Genomic DNA, 17,820 nt, shown 5'->3' with positions numbered 1-17,820 from the left:
AAGAAAAGTCCTTTGCCAGGACTAGTTTTCAAATATCGTAACACATGCTTGGCAGCTTGAAGATGAGATTCAGTAGGAGATGCCATGAATTGACTTAATTACTGAGTTGCATACATGATGTCCGGTCGAGTAGTGGTAAGATAGATAAGACGGCCAACTAAACGGCGATATACAAAAGGGTCGGATAGCAGGGGACTTTTGTCTTGATATAGTCTTGTGGTATTATCCATTGGAACAGAAGCAAGTTTAGCACCTAATAAACTAGAATCCTCTAAAAGATCAAGACAGTATTTTCTTTGAGATAAGCAAATTCCCTTCTCTGATTGAGCAACTTCAATACCCAAAAAATATTTTAATGGGCCCAAGTCTTTAATTCGGAAGTGTTGGTGCAAAATAGACTTAATGGTAGCAAGTTTAGAAATGGAATTACCAGTGAGAACAATGTCGTCAACATAGACTAGAAGGATAGAAATTTGATCACCAATGAATTTAACAAATAGGCTATAATCAGATGAGGTCTGCTGATATCCATGAGATAGCAAAAGATGAGAAAGTTTGTCATACCACATACGACTAGATTGTCGTAAACCATACAATGACTTTACTAGCTTACAGCATTGATTCGGTTGAGGAGATGTAAATCCGGGTGGCAGAGTCATATAAACATCCTCAGAAAGATCCCCATGTAAGAAAGCATTATTGACATCCAACTGATGTATGGGCCAACGCTTCATAGAGGCCAATGCCAAAACTAATCTGATGGTGGCAGGCTTGACAACAGGGGAGAAAGTTTCTAAAAAATCAACACCTTCAGTTTGAGTGAACCCTTTAGCCACAAGGCGTATTTTATATCGATCAACTGAACCATCAGGCTTGCGTTTGATGCGATAGACCCATTTACAGCCAACCGGCTTAACCCCTGCAGGGTAATCAACAAGACGCCAAGTTTTATTCAGCTCAAGAGCATCCAACTCATCTTTCATAGCACTACGCCAATTAGTGTGTTGATTGGCGTCCTTAAAAGACTTTGGCTCAACATCAGAATGTAGAGATAAAAGAAATCTTTTATGTGAAGATGAAAGAGAAGAAAAAGACATGACTGAAGATAAAGGATACTTGCACTTTGAGGGAGATTAATTTATAGAGATGAGAGAGGAATTACACAAGTAATCAGAGAGATATGCTGGAGGTCGGTGAGGCCGGTCGGAATGACGAGGATGGGGTTGCTCGGGTGGTGAAGAAGGTGACGGGGGATGAGAAGGTGATGGTGGACTGGTGTCTAGTGCGGAAGGAGAGATGGGTGTCTGTATTGAAAGTGATTCGGTGGTCATTGGTTCAACTTGGCTAGGTAACGATAGTGAGAAAGAGGGAGAGGTTGTTGGAGAAAATAAAGAACTAGGTGGAGTTGGGTCAATGGGTATAGGTGAGAGTTCAACTGGAAGATTAACTGAATCTTGTTTTTGAGAAGGTGTGTTTGGCAATGTTGGGCTGAGTGTCTGGAATTGGACATTTTTTGTGACTAAGGGCAAGATCATTTCATAAAAAATCACGTTTCTAGAAATCTCAATTCTTTTATCTTCTAAAACATAAACAATATATCCTTTAAAACCACTTTGAAAGCCTACAAATACAGCATTTTTGGCTCTTGGATCAAATTTTGATCTATTTGCCTTTAGGGTAGAAACAAAACATAAGCATCCAAAAACTTTAAGGTCATGATAATTTGGTGGATGATTGAATATGATCTCAAATGGTGTTTTAAAATTAATTGCGGATGATGGAACTCTGTTAAGTAGATAAACAGCATGTCTAACAACATAACACCAAAAAGATGATGGTAAATTAGATTGAAACATAAGAGCACGAGCTATATTCAAAATATGTTGATGCTTGCGTTCTACCCTTCCATTTTGTTAAGGAGTTTCAACACAACTACGTTGATGAATAATGCCCTTTGAAGCATAAAAATCAGATAAAATAAATTCTAGTCCATTATCGGAACGAATAGTTTTGACTTTGGAGTTGAATTGTGTTTCAATTTAAGTAATAAAATTTTTTATTTGATTTTGCACTTCTCCTTTTGATTTTAATAAAGTAACCCATGTAAAGCGGCTAAAATCATCAACAATAGTAAAAAAATATTTATGATTATGAATAGAACTTTGTCGAAACGGACCCCAAATATCAAAATGTAATAAATCAAAACCTGCATTGGCTTTGTTAAAACTTTGAGAAAATGAAAGTTTCTTTTGCTTAGAAAGATGACAAATGTCACAAGCCTCATCATGATGTATAGAGATAAAAGGAAATTGTTTATGTAAATGATTAAGTCTTTGCCCATAAGGGTGTCCTAAACGAAAATGCCATATATTAGAAGGTGTAATGGGTGGAGATTGGATGGTTTATGGAGTGTGTAGTGAATGAATTTTTACCGAAATTGGGTTCAAAGACATCTAATCCCTCTCTCATTCTGGCCAAATCAATTGTCCCCAAATTGTTGCTCTGTAAAGTGCAAGAAGAAGATGAAAAAGTGAGTTCATATGTGAGTGCTGAAGTAATTTTTGAAACAGAGATAATATTAAAGTTGAAATGAGGTAAATAAAGAACATCATGAAGAACCAAGGATGGTGAAAATTGAACAATGCCAGTAGCTTGAGAACCATTTGGTAAATGAACAATAATAGGAGAAGTTTGTGTGTAAAAAATAAACCAAGACAAATTTGATGCAATGTGATCTGTGGCACCAGAATCAATGATCCAAGTATTCAAGAATGAATCTCGATTTGAAGAATTGTTAACAGTAGAAAAAGTATTGAAAGAACAAAGATAATGAGTAGTTGGACTTGGAAAAAGCTCAAGTTGGTTTGAAGGACGAGCTTCTTCATTGAAAGGAAGTGCCATGAAAGAAAAGTGTTGGGTTGACGAAAGGTCCAAAAGAGGCTCCGGATGAAGTTGCTGTTGTGCCCTTTCTCCTTGATCCATGGATGTCAGCAGAGCTCAAGAGGAGCTCTGATACCATAATAAAACGGAAAGAGTATACAAAGATAATAAAATTGTGAAAGAATAATAATGAAAGAAAAGAAAAGATGAAAAAATTTTATTGATTGTTGATTGCTGTGTATTCTGTTGGGCTGAATTTGTGGGCCGTGAGACGTCTTTATTGTTGTCATGGGCTGAGGTAGAAGAGTGATTTAATAATTTTATTGCATGATAATTGTTGATCTTAATAAATAAAAAAGATTTATAATTTTTGTATTTATATGTTTTATATTTATTATTTGAAAATAAAAAATTATATTTTTCAATTAAAATATTATATATTAAAAGATATTTATTTATATACTAGTGATGTTTAATGTTTTCTATATTTATTATGGTCTATTAATATTTTTTAGTAGCTTTTGATTTATATTTAATAAAATCAAATGGTTTATAACAATATATAAGACACATTCTATGAAACACAGATGCTTCATTGAGTTACGGTGTCTACGTGTCAGACACATTTCAGACACGACTACGACACTCACCGACACTCGTCTGACATGCGTGTCTGCTATGTCCAATCGTGTCTTAATGAAAAATAAAAAATTCTTCTCTTGACACGCTTGAACACGGTTAAATACCATCACGTGTTAGTGTGTTCAGTTTTATTCTTAACATCTATTTTTAAAATAAATTTAAAAATAGTATATATTATTATTTATTAAAACAAAAAATATTTTAAATAATTTATAAAATTAAAACAAGACATTAAAAATAATTAAAAATTATTTACGTTTTAATATCAAGAAAATATAAAAATATCACTACAATTCATCTAAAAAATACTTTATATTTTATATATATGGGTGTCTCCGTATCATATAAAATTTTAAAATTTGTGTGTCGGTATATTCCGTATCGTGTCGTATTTTTTGTCCATATTAACATCCGTGCATCATAGGACACATTTAATAAACACAATTATTGTGTTTATCTTAGACATGCCAATAAAATTTACATGCATGAATGAAACAGATATGACATTAGTGTAAAAATGGTGAAAAAACAAAGAAAGGGCTAGTTAGCTAAATCTTTTAGAACAGATATGACATTTGTTTAATATGCATTTAAATGTGACTATGCTATTTTTCCTATATATAAGTTGCACCAATATAACGAAATTTATGAGTTACAGCTTAAGATGTATGGGTCCTTTACGATTTATTTGTTTGGGAGTTAAAAGACAATTCATTGTTGCTATTTATTGATGTTCGCTGAACTTGCATGCTCCAGCTGAAAATCTTGCAAAAGTTGAATCGTCAAAGAAACTATTCATTGAGTCTGACTTCTTATTACTCACTGAGCTGGCCATGTTCACTCTCTATTTGTTGATGGCTATTTTTTCGGAGAATTTTAAATAACTTCAGAATTTTAAAATAATTAACTTGTTTTTTGTTATTGCAATCATTTATCTTTTTGAAGACACCAAAAGAATAAATCACTTATCTTTTTGTAAAATAATGTTCTCCGCTATTCTTGTAAAAAGTTTACCACATATATACCAATAATGTTGCATCATGTAAAAAATATTATTAATTATTTTTTAATTTAATTATGTTGAAAATCCTATTAATTTTGATGATTATCCAAAATATAATGTTAAATGTTAGAATAAATATCTTTTTTAACTTTAGATTATTTATTTAAAAAATAAAATATTTTTTTATAATTTAAAATAATCAATCTTTAATCATAAGTAGTAGACAATAATAAAAATCACCTAGATTAATTCTTTAAATAATTAAAAATTGACTAGAGATTTTTAAATTTGGAAAGACTACTTTATCCTTCGATCATGGTTGGAGGTGAAAATTACAAGTTCTCAAAATGTTAATATTCTAGAGAGATATTCTCCACATACAAGTCATTTTGACATAAAGTTTATACAAGTTCTTTTAACCTAATTTATCTCACGCGCTTCTTTGTCACTCCTGATACTTCGTTATCGCCATCACCAACATCATCATCTCCTCTCCTCCTCATTTTTCTCCTTCTTTTCTCATTGGAATTACTTCTCCTCATTCCTTTTCTTCCATCTCTTCCATCATCTTCATCCTCCTTCCTTTTCTTCCTTCTCCCCCATCACCTTCATCATCATAATCATCATCGTTATAGTCATCGTCATCTTCTTCTTATACATATCATCGTTATTGTTGTCGTCATTATTGTTATCGTTCTCATAGAATTTTCGCTATATTGATGACGTTGCTTGATCCAAAACTGATTTGGATGTGTTTCTGTTGATAATTTAGTCATTTTTTGTGTGTTATTTTCAAACTGAATTTGTGTGTCGTAATCAACAAAAAAAAATTGGTGTTGGAGTTATGAATCTGAATTATTATTGTGATAAATCTGTTCCATTCTCGTTTCGGTGTACTTTAGAAAACTTTCGGTATATTTTGAAAATCTTTCGGTGTATTGTAAAATTTTTTTAGTGTATTTTTATTATGATAAGTTTTACATAATTCAAAATTCTTTTTCTCCCCCCTCCTCATCTTTTGCTGCTTCTTCTTCTTCTTTCTCATCATCATCACCATCATCTTCTTTTTTTATTCTTCTTTTTTTTTTGTTTTATCTTCTCAACTTTCTTCTTATTTTACTCTCTTAACAAGAATAAAAGAAATTAAACAAAGAAGAAGAAGAAACATAATGGTACAAAATTACTTGGAAGAGGATAAACTTACATTCATTCAACTAAAATAAAGAAAGAAATAAGAAAAAAAAGAACGAAAAAATACAGCATTAGAGAAAATATTTTTATATATTTGCAGCACATTTGGGTGTAATACGAAAATATTTAGGTATAACACGAAGATATTTAGGTGTAACACGAAGATATTTAAGTGTATTGTTTAAGAATTTTCAATGTATGTGTACTGATAAGTTCTGCATAATTCAAAACTCTTCCTTTCCCTCCTCCTCATCGTTTGGTGCTTCTTCTTCTTTTTTTTCGGGCTTGTTTGGGTGAACTTCTAAAAGTATATCTTTTTTTGAGTTATCTTTTTTTAAAAGATCTTATGAAAAAGTAAAAGTAATTTTATATTTGGGTATCTCATGTAAAAAGATTTTTTTATCTATCAATTATGTTTGCTATAACAATATAAAAATACTTTTTTGTTTATTTTTTATATGAAAAACTTCTTTTTTTAAGGAAAAAAGATCTTTTAAAAATAGATGTAAATTTCAGCTTCTCAAAAAAAATGTTTTTTATTTTTCTAGTGCTTTTACTTTTACTACTAAAAATTTGCTAAATACGCTAAAAAATTAAAAAAATTAAAAAAAGATCTTTTTTATCAAGATAACGGCGCCCAAACAAGCACGAACTCATCATCATCACCTTCTTCTTCTTTTTTTATTCATCTTTTCTTTTTTGTTTTACTTTCTCAAGTTTCTTTTTGTTTTATTCTCTTAACAAGAATAAAAACAAAAAAATCAAATAAAGAAGAAGAAAAACTACATAATGCTACAAAATTATTTGAAAGATGATGAACTTTTATTCATTCAACTAAAATAAAGAAAGAAATATGAAAAAAAGAAAAAAATGCAGTATTAGAGAAAATATTTTTCTGTATTTGTAGCAAATTCGGATGTAATACAAAGATATTTGAATGTATTGTTAAAGAATTTTCATTGTATGTGTGCTGATAAGTAGTTCTGCATAATTTAAAACTCTTCCACTCCCTCCTCCTTATCTTCTACTGTTTCTTCTTTTTTTCATCATTATCACCATTTTTTATTCATCTTTTTCTTTTTATTTTACCTTCTCAAATTTTTTCTTATGTTACTCTCTTAACAAGAATAAAAATAAAAAATCAAATAAAAAAAAGAAGAAATACATAATGCTGCAAAATTATTTAGGAAGATGATAAACTTACAATCATTCAACTAAAAGAAAAAAAGAAAGAAAGAAAGAAAAAATGAAGAAGAAAAATGCAGTATCAGAAGAAATATTTTTCCTGTTTGCAGTAAATTTAAGTGTAACACGAAGATATTTTGATGTAACATGAAGATATTTAAGTGTATTATTTAAGAACGGTACATATGTGCTAATAAGTTTTGCATAATTCAAAACTCTTCTTTCTCCTCATCTTGTATTGCTTCTTCTTTATTTTTTTATTTCATATCTCATAATTCTTTTTCGGAAGAAAAGATCAAATAAAAACAAATACATAATGTTGTAAAATTAATAGAAAGAGGAGGAAAAAAAATATGGCAACAACAATAATAGAAAAGACGATAATAAAAATGAAATACACACACAAAAAAAAAAAGAGAAACTCAACGAAAAAGAAGAAGGAACATGAGGAGGAGAAAGAACATGGATACAAATGCATTATTTAAATAAATTTTGTTGGATTAAAATTAACTTATATAACTTGTATACTAAAAAGATTTGTATGTATAGTAGTACTCTTATTACTATATGATATGCAATGCATAACTATAAGTGAAATAGTAGGTGGCGTACGAGGATTTGCTGTGTCCAATTTTATTACTCCTTTTTCCAGAATTTTCTTGACAGCATTCTATCGTCAGTGATGACATCTGATGCAACTCAAGGTAGCTATTATAAATACTTGAACTCAATCGCGTGTGAGTACCCACCAAAAGTTTTGTGCATCACAAATTACAATCAAATTACTCTTTAAACTACTACTATACATTCGCTCGCTGAAGAGAATCAAGATCATGGCAACTGCGTATGTCAATTCTACATTCTCTAATTTCCTTATATCTATGTCACTTGAATTTCCTCTTTGCTAAATCTTCTCTCAATTTCTGTGTAACATTTAGTGGTGTGCAAGAAGCTCGTCCTGCTCCACTAACTTCAACTTCCGAACCACCGCCTCTTTTTGATGGAACTACAAGGTTCCTTTCTTTCTCATTCTTTGTTATAACTCTGCTTATTTTCTAGGTTTTATTATTTTTCGGTAAAATTTTGATTTGGTTAAATTATTCGGTCGGTAGTTTCAAAAACTTTGTAACTAAAATTTTATAGATTAAAAGCTTTCAATTGAGTATTATGCTGTTTTGTAAATTTGTAATTAGGTCTTTGTCGTACCAACAATGTTAGAGTCAACGAGAACCTTCTAAAAAAAATAAGAGGAGGTTAGATTTAGAGATTTATCCTTTACATATAGGTATCTTAAGTTTGAAAGGGAATATTCTATTAATTCTGATATTTTTTGTACGATAATGACCTAATTATAAAATTTAAAATGAGTAGGGATCTAATCAAAAGCTTTTAAAATATGAGGATTTAATTACAAATTTAGTAAAAACTATATGAACTGACAGAGTAATTCAACTTTTTGATTTTCTAAGTTTTTACTAAAATTCAGTACTGACATGTATGCTCAATTTCTTATCTAGGTTGTACATCTGTTATTATTGCCCCTATGCACAACGTGCATGGATCACCAGAAATTACAAGGTTATTCCTTTTCTTTGGAGAAAAGGATAAATAAGTCTTTGACTTTTGGTTCACGAACATTTAAGTTTTCGAGAATTTAAAAGTACATTGAAGTCTCTGACCCTTTCAAAACCTAGACACATCGATTCTTCTGTTTACTTGGGTCTATCAGACCCAACGGAAAAATCAAACATGGTTTTCATTGTACTGATCTGGCGATATACGGATGCTCACGTAGGAGAGTTTTTAAAATGAGATAAATTTAGACCCAGGATCGATATATCCAGCTTTTAAGAAGGTCAAGGACTTAAATGTGTTTTTAAATCATCGGGGACTTAAATGATCGACCAAAAGGTCAAGGACCTATTTGTCCTTTTCTCCTTTTCTTTGTAGTTGAATCTTTGTATAATGGTAAATTCAATTGCTTGATGAATTACATATTAGTTAGTCACCCTTGATATGATTATGAATCATACATTGAATAAACAGGGAACCACCAACGTAGCACTTGAATGATTTTGTTGCTAACACAATAGTTCTTAAAAGAATGGAATTAGTTTGTAACGCCCAAAAGATATCAACTGTTGACTAGTACTCATGTATTTAATTATTATTTGCTAAGTCATAAAAGTGTATGATTCTATTATTATTTACTCTTCTGGTCTGCTGTTGTTATACTTTTCTGGTCTTGCCACTTCTAATTTGTTTCTTCTGTTGGTTACAGGGGCTGCAAGAGAAGATCAAATTGGTTCCTATTGACCTTGGAAACAGGCCTGCTTGGTACAAGGAGAAAGTCTACCCTCAAAATAAGGTATGTAACTTGATGATTATGATAAAAGATAATATTATAAATTGCTTTGCTATTTTATACATAAACAGTTTCTTAATAGAGATGCACATGAATGGTTTTATATTTTAACAAATAGAAAATTTTAACTCGTATTGGAATTTAATCTTTATTTAGAAGAATGGGATAATAGCAGATGAACTCTTAGGCTCACATCAGTGCTAGCATAGTTTTAAAATAGAGATCCTGACAAGGAGAAAGTCTACCCTGAAAATATGTTTTAGTTTGTGTTAGTGATAGAAGATAAATAAATTTGCTTGCTAGTTTATGCATAAACAATTTCTTATTAACCTTAAGTCATGGTAGATGTAAATAAATGGTTCTTTGTTTTAATAAACAGAACAATCAACACTGAAATTTGATGTTATGGAAGTTGTCTTGTAGAGACAACTATTTAGTTGTTAATGTAGTGTTACCTATTTATAAAAAGCTCTCAATAGACTCATTTCTAGTTTATGTACAACATATTTCACTTGATTAACTAATTTACTGCACCCACATATATGACTTTCGTCTCCTGCTAATTTTTACAGGTGCCGTCATTGGAGCACAATGGTAAGGTAATTGGAGAAAGTCTTGATTTGATCAAATATATAGATGCCAACTTTGAAGGGCCATCTCTTGTTCCAACGGTAAGAACTTTGAACTGCCGAATCTCTTTCTTCTTTGCACATTATGGCCCGTAAGCAGTTTTCAGTAGTTAATCGAGTAATGAACTAATGATGTTAAGAACACACTTTTTATAGGATCCTGCAAAGAAAGAGTTTGGTGAGCAATTGGTGTCACAAGTTGATTCAGTCACCACAGATTTGTATGCTGCATTGAAAGGGGATGCTATACGACAAGCAAGTAAGAGTGTAGGTTTATTGATTGAGGAGAGTGTTTTCTCAAACGTAAAAATGTGTCTTAAAATTGGTTCTCTGAATTAGGTCCTATCTTTGATTCCTTTGAGAATGCTTTTGGAAAATTTGATGATGGGCCATTCTTCCTTGGTCAATTCAGCTGGGTAAGTTCAAGTAGATTTCTTAATTCATACCTCAAGAAATTGGAACTGATACTGATGTTCATCATGATGCATTTGATAAAAGAAAGTTTCACTTACCCAAAAGTGGCAAAAAATCAATGTAGAATAAACCTCCAAACCCTTACTCACATAAAACAATGTAGTCAAACCCACCATGTATTGATTTGTCACACTTTCTCTAATGGTGGGAAATGAATTTGTCATTTTAAATACGACATTATCCTACCAATTTTTTTTTTAGGTAGGAGTTTTGGTGTTTACTCATGATTACATCAATGAATATGTGACTTTTCTCCCTTTATAATTTGTAAATGCTTGTGATAATCAGGTGGATATCGCCTATGTTCCATTCATTGAAAGATTCCACGTGGTCTTTGCTGAGGTTTTCAAGCATGACATCACTGAAGGAAGGCCTAAACTTAGAACATTCATTGAGGTACCCTATAGCCTCTTATCTACAAACTTTTCTTCCCCCTTTTGTCGAAATTGCAATGTTTTTCATTAATTTATATGATTAGCTAATTTGACGCAGGGGTACATGTCTTTAGATTACTTGGAGTTTCTATGGGGTCATATGACCTAACAACATTATTACTTTTCTTTTCTCTGTTTTCATGTTGTGAGTGCCTTAGTGGTTTCACATTGCTTATGCTATCATTTTGGTTATTTCTTTTCTTTTCCTTATGTTATTCTGAAGTCTGGCATAGCTTACATTACCATTATGTGGATACTGGATAGCTATTTCCTATATAAATAACAAGCTTATTCAATATGTCAATAACCAATAGTGGTAGCACAGTGTTCTATTTGAATTTGGCCCTGAAATTCAGTCTATGGGATTGATAATAAGATGTCTAACTATGCTACTAACATGTTCAAACTTTCGTAGTTACAAAAGAGATTTTCATTTGAGAGTAAAACTTAATTTCTTCAATGTTTTGTAGGAGGTGAACAAGATTGATGCATATACACAAACAAGGTTTGACACAAAGGAACTTGTTGATCTTTACAAGAGACGTTTCTTGGTACTGCTACGTATCCTTTTTCACTGTTAATGTTTGAAGAGTCCTAATTTGATTGATTTATGACTTTGTTTACATATTCTCTTTGCAGCCCCAACAGCAGTGAACTTTTGAATTGCAGTGTGGCCTCTAAGATGTGAAGAACGCGGCCAATAAAGTGTTTTGCATTCATGGGATGCTGATGTTCAGTTAGATATTGGTCTGTTTGTTTTGTGTCATAATAATCAATAATGTTCTATGTAACAACTTGTGATCTTTGATGATACATGTACTATTGTGATAATAAATTAATTAGTAATAAAGAGATATATATGCATTACCTATAATATACTAGAAAGTATTCGATGATATTTCTGTCAGCAAAGGCAAGAAAAACATAGAAATGAAAGAGAAAAACATAGGATAAACCGGGAAGAAAATAATTTGATGAGATCATACAATGCTTTCAAAAACATCTGACATAGATACTTCTTATTTTCAAATTTAGGTGGCTGTTTTACATATATTTTCTTAGATATGAAGTTATTTGAGAAGGTTGCCTTTGCATCCATTTGGAACAATGAGATCATTTGAGAAGCAATAAAAACAAGCAAGATTTCAATTATTTCTAACCTTGTGATTGGTTTAAAGATTTTTTCACAATCAATTCTTTTTTCATGATCATAGTCTTGGGCAACTAATTATGTTTTGATTTTTGACAATTTTCCTATTTCATCCAATTTCTTTTCGTACATTATTAATCCCAATGATTATTTTTTTTTACGACTGGATATCAAACTTGATTTTTATAAAATTGTTTTTAAGTTTTCTTTCAAAGTTTTGACTGAATCAAGTTTTTTGAGAGTTTTAATATATGATCTGATTCATTATTACGTTCCTACTCTTTTTGGAATTGGATTATTGAAACAACTTTGGGAGCCAGCACACTTTTATAGTTTTAACTTTTGAGATCTTTCAGGTTTTTCTCTTTTTAGTTACTTTTCCTGTTTTTTTTTTATTATTATCAATGACTTGAGGTGATGATATTGATCAGTTTTCAGAAGAAATTCTGAATAGAAAATTAAATCATCTAAAAAAACCACATGAAAGACAAAGTGAGAATTTATGATGTACGGATACGGGACACAATACGATATAGTATGGGATACGTGAATACACGAATTTTAAAATTTTATAAGATACGGGAACACGACATATATATAAAATATAAAATATTTTTTAGATAAATTATAATGATATTTTGATATTTTATTAATATTAAAATATAAAATAATTTTTTAATAATTTTTAATGTTCTTTTTTAATTATATAAAGTATTTAAAAAATTATTTTAATAAATAATAATAATATATTATTTCTAGATGCATTCCAAGAATACATATTGAGAATAAGGTTGGACATGCTGACACGTGATGATATTTTGGTGTGTCCAAGTATCTCAGAAGAAAAAAATTTTATTTTTTATCAAGACACAGTTAAACACAATAGAGAGTAGACACACGTACGGACGAGGGTTGATGAGTGTCGTGTCCGTAATATGTCTAATATGCAGAGACGGAAACTCAACAAAATGTCCATACTTTATAGGTGAGAATTATCCCTGTCTGCAGTCCCAATACTAGCAATTTTGGGTTAACTTTCTTCGAAAGCTTGTCTGAGCCACTGCTTTTAGGGTTTGAGAAGACTGAAGTACTTCCACTACTAAAAAATTCACCAGTATCGACAGCATTACCAAAAATCAAGGAGCTGGTAACCTAATTTACTAGTGATTAGGGCGTCGATAATTTTCAGTCAAATAAGTCTCCATTGGTAATTTTTGACCAAATTTATGAATGATTTATGGCTAGAGGTGTTTATGGATCAGATCCGATTTGCATATCCGTAGTATTTATTCGAATTTGATCCAAAAATTGCTGATATGGATCCGATCCACAAGGCTATCGAATCGGATCTTATCCGGACACTAGTAGGATCGGGTTGCAGATTTTATGTAGATATCCGCATATTCGCGTATCCACAAAAATAAAGAAATAAATAAGTATATATTCTTTTTATGTTTTATTTCAACTAATAATTATCATATATGTTGTATTATTTTAATTTATTATTTAAGAAAAGTATGTTTAATATGATTTTAAGAGTAAACATATTTAAAAGAATAGAAAAAATAAATTTTATTGATATTTTTTAATAAAAATAAGCTTTTAAAATTATTTTTATGTTTTGCGGATATATCCGATCCGATCCGCATATGTATAGATCGGATCGAATCGGATCCAAGCTTAAAAACTACAGATATTAAATCCGATCCAATCCAATAATTTTAGTACAGATCAGATAAAAATTTTGGCCATATCCAATCCGATCCGCGTTCACCCCTATTTATGGCCATCGATAATAATAATTAATAATACAGACGCTTACCATTGGCTCCAAAAGTAGGAAAGTCACCTCTTTCAAGAATCAATTCCTCCACAATATGCCTCTGATATAGATCAAGTAGTAGGAAAGGTATAAAATCGCGAATAAACAAAAATTAAATAAATAATAAATTAAATATGAGCGAATATGGGTAGAAAATTTAGCAATTAAAATTTAATAATTTAAATATGATATTTAGACTCAGTGAATTTTTCTAAGTCAGAAAACATAATTTTTGGTGTAAAAACACGAAATAGCAGTTTAACATAGATGCGCTAGGGACCCAAACTATGATTTGATTCTTAGTGGCTAAAAATCAGAGTGACGCAGCGGAAGCTTACAGGAGCGTTAACATAGTATGGTTAGAATAAGGAGTAGTAGGATGGTGAACTTCAGTTTAAGGGAGGTTCTATCAACCATTGTTAAGGATTCGGAGAATTTTGGGAGTTCTAAGTTAATACTTCAATTGGAAGTTATAGGAAGTTTAAGCGAGGTAAATTTGAGGCAACTAAAATTTGAGGGAAAAATTTAAAATAAGGTGGGTAGGATGTTAAACCTCGAATAAACGAAAATTAAATAAATAAAATAAATTAAATATGAGAGAATATAGTTAGAAAATTTAGCAATCAAAATTTGATAATTTAAATATGATATTTGGACTCAGTGGATTTTTTTGATAAAAGCGCAAAGTGACATTTTAGCTGGTAGTACCAGCTTAAGTCTGTCCGGTACTGTATCTGAGAAAATTAATTGTGGGTAAAAAGGGTAAGAAGATAAAAGTCAATTTGAAAAAGTATAAATATTGAAAATATAAATTTATACTCTAGTATTAAAGGTTTTGACCCAAAATTGGGCCAATGAACTAAAACAAGCAGACCGAGCCCAAGTGAGCCCAAGCCCAATACACACAAGCCCTAACTAAGAGCATTTAGCTCATCCTCTTCCCAAAAAGAGAGAGAGAGAGAGCTCGGATAGACAAGAAGAGAGGAGAGGAAGAAGAGTCACTTTTCACCAGCACACTCTTTTGACCATAACATTCTCTTCGGTGCTCCGAGCTATTTGTGGCTATGCATCGCTCTCCTCCTCCTCTTCAATTCTATCTAGGTATTGTAGTGAGTATTTCTAAACTCTCTGCCCAGTTTCATTTTTCCCCTTTTATTTCGAATTTGATTTCGGTTTTGAGGAAATCTTGTGGTTTTGGTTGTTTAGGAGTGCTCTAGTATGAGCTATTGATGTGTGTCATCAACAAATTCCATGGGTTAAGGTAAGGAACCCTCCAATCCTTATGATTTATAAAATTTATGAACTCTAAATTAACGTATATGTAAATTGGTTATGTTAGTGTTGTTGGGTGAATTTGGAGTACTTGGAACAAGGTATTGCTGGCTAAAAGCTTATTGGTGTTGATCGAGAGCCTTGAAAGCTTGAGTTGTGATGTGTTGGGTATGAACCGCCGTCATTATGGTATGGTTTAAATTTTATTTAAGTACCGTGTGGTGTAATATGAATTCCTAGGTTAGATGCTCTTAGGAATAAGCTTGAATAGTATATTTGAATGTGGTGATATGAGTAGTGAATGCATGGATGAGATTAATATTACTATAGAGGGAATTGATATGGTATTTATGGAATTGATGTTGGTATAGATGATATTGAGATTGGATAATGATTATGCATTTAGGGGTATATATATATATGAGTGAGGGGAGACCCGTTTAATCACCGCCTTTATAAAATGACTAAAATACCCCTTAATGTATATATAACATATGAGTGAGGGGAGATGGAAACCCTAGCCGCTGTTACTCACACTTCACAAACCCCAAATCCCTCTGAACTTTGATGCCTGAACCTCAAACGGTCAAACCCCATCTCGCTGAACCACGCACAGAGCCACAGACGGCCACCTCCCACCCCCAATCCTTCACCACTACCTCCTAGTCTCCCATCCCCTCAGTCCTTCTCCCTCATCGCCACCTCTCAGTCTCTCACACATTGTGGATCTCAGTCAAGACACCATCAGGTCATGCACACCAGCACACCGTAGCAGGGAGCCTATTGTCTTCGCCGTCGTTGCGTCTTCTTGTGGTCGCGAGTTCGTCCGCGTCATCTGGTCGCCTCTTCGTGTCTTGTCGTGGTCGCTGGTCGTCGCCGGTTCTCCGTCGGGTAAGTCATAGAACTCTGAATCTTTATTGTTTGCTTTGATTTTGAATTTGTTATAATTTCTGTGAGTTAGCTTAAGTATAATTTATATTTTTGATGATGAGTTATTGAGTCTGGTTTTTATGATTCTGAATTCTTATTATTTTACTTTGAATTTTGATTTTTTGATGTTGAATTGTTGAATATGAAATTGTTATTGTTGAATTGTTGATGTAAGTAAACTATTAAATTATATACAACACACTATGTTTTTATATTATTGACTTATTGAGTTATTACGATTTTAATTTTAAATTATTTTCTTTTTGATGTAGGATTCAAGTAAGTTGGAATCTACCATCACTATCATTACGGCATGAAAAGAGGATTGAGAATTATGTTTTTATAATGTAATGAAATTTGTTTGGTTATTTATGGATATATTTGGTTGTTTATGGAATATTTGATTGTTTATGGATATGTTAGATGTTTATGTTTGTTGGTTATTGCTATTTAAGTCTTTAAAGACTATGGAAATTATGTTTGTAATGACAATTGAGTATTATTTTTTATTTTTCTTAATTTTTTTATTTTTTTCAAATTTTATTAGTTTTTACAAACATCCGCGGAGACCCAGGTCCCCGGCGGATACGGGGTCCTGATGCACGAAAACTTGTCACTCAACAAATTTCCCTTCGGCAAGTATACCGAATTGTCATCAAGTAAAAACTCACAATAGAGTGAGGTCGAATCCCACAGGGATTGATTGGTCAAGCAACTTTAATTGGAGAAATGTTCTAGTTTAGCTAAGCAGAAGTTGAGTTGATAATTGCAGAAAATTAAATGGCGGAAAAGCAAATGACAGAAAATATAAATGCTGGAAATAAATGGCGGAATGTAAATTGCAGAAAGTAAATTGCAGAATCTTAAATGGGAATTTGGGGAGACAAACATAAAAATAAATGGTAGAAGGTAAAGAGAATGGGTAAGATCAGAATGGGGGATTCATTGGGCTTAGGAGATGTTACATTCTCCGGATCAAGTTCATTCTCATCTCTTCCATAATCAATGCATTCATTGATCTCCTTGGCAATCTTAAGTGATTGGATCCCAATTCCTTGGCAACCCAATCTCTCTAAGCTTGAACAATTGCCCAATTCCTTGATTTAATTGCTCATGGAAAGAGATGAAGTATGGTCACTGATTATACTACATGTATTTCCAAATCAAAGTGTTGGTAGGATTATATGTCACTATATCCATCCAAACCCCAATTTGGTCCAACATGAGAAAGCAATTCTAGCATGATCTCTTCATCCCTTTTCCAAGGCTCAGAGGAGATCCAATTATGGAGAGTTTCTTTTCCAAGACAACTAACCAATTGATTTAAGATCGAAAGCTTTCTAGTAAATCAAGAGAAAAGAAAGAAGAAGAAGAATGAAAACTATAATTGATCCATCAAATTACAACAGAGCTCCCTAACCCAATGAAAAGGGGTTTAGTTGTTCATAGCTCTAAAAATAGAAGATGATAGAGAAGAGTGCATTCTCCAGTAAACTAGAATTTGCAGGAAAGTAAATATACAGAATGTAGTTCCCAATAATGCCCAGCCTCCTTCTAGTTCAAAACTACTTCCTATATATACTACTCTTCTGATCTTTTAGTTAGCTCTTCAAGTCTTGGATATGGGCCCTTGATCTTTAGTTGAAGCAGTTACAGTCTTCAGTGTTCAGTGGGCTCAGCTTTGCTTGCAGAAAGAATATGAGTCAGGCATGGTAGGACGTTAGTTAGGATGTTAGTGGCGTAAATGTTATTGGCACTCACTTTTACCAATAATGCTGCTCCTTGTCCCTCTTTCCCACGTTAATGATCCACGTTAGTGTAACTAACGTGGCCGTTAACGTGG

The 17,820-nt window shown here is 32.0% G+C and overlaps 1 protein-coding gene across 1 annotated transcript; it reads left to right on the top strand.

Annotated features, from left to right (window-relative positions):
* The first annotated feature begins 7,556 nt into the window (after positions 1–7,556).
* LOC107472191 (glutathione S-transferase L3) lies at positions 7,557–11,677 on the top strand. Its single transcript, XM_016091740.3, has 10 exons — positions 7,557–7,745; positions 7,840–7,914; positions 8,419–8,479; positions 9,183–9,269; positions 9,839–9,937; positions 10,052–10,154; positions 10,235–10,311; positions 10,658–10,765; positions 11,274–11,354; positions 11,443–11,677. The coding sequence occupies exons 1-10, from the start codon at positions 7,735–7,737 to the stop codon at positions 11,455–11,457; spliced, it is 717 nt and encodes a 238-aa protein (XP_015947226.1). The 5' UTR covers positions 7,557–7,734; the 3' UTR covers positions 11,458–11,677.
* The last annotated feature ends 6,143 nt before the right edge of the window (positions 11,678–17,820 follow it).

The sequence above is a fragment of the Arachis duranensis genome, chromosome 2 (genome assembly GCF_000817695.3).
Source record: "Arachis duranensis cultivar V14167 chromosome 2, aradu.V14167.gnm2.J7QH, whole genome shotgun sequence".
In the NCBI taxonomy this organism is placed as follows: Eukaryota; Viridiplantae; Streptophyta; class Magnoliopsida; order Fabales; family Fabaceae; genus Arachis; species Arachis duranensis.
The sequence above is the reverse complement of the archived record's forward strand: the minus strand, read 5'-3'. Positions and strand labels throughout refer to the sequence as shown.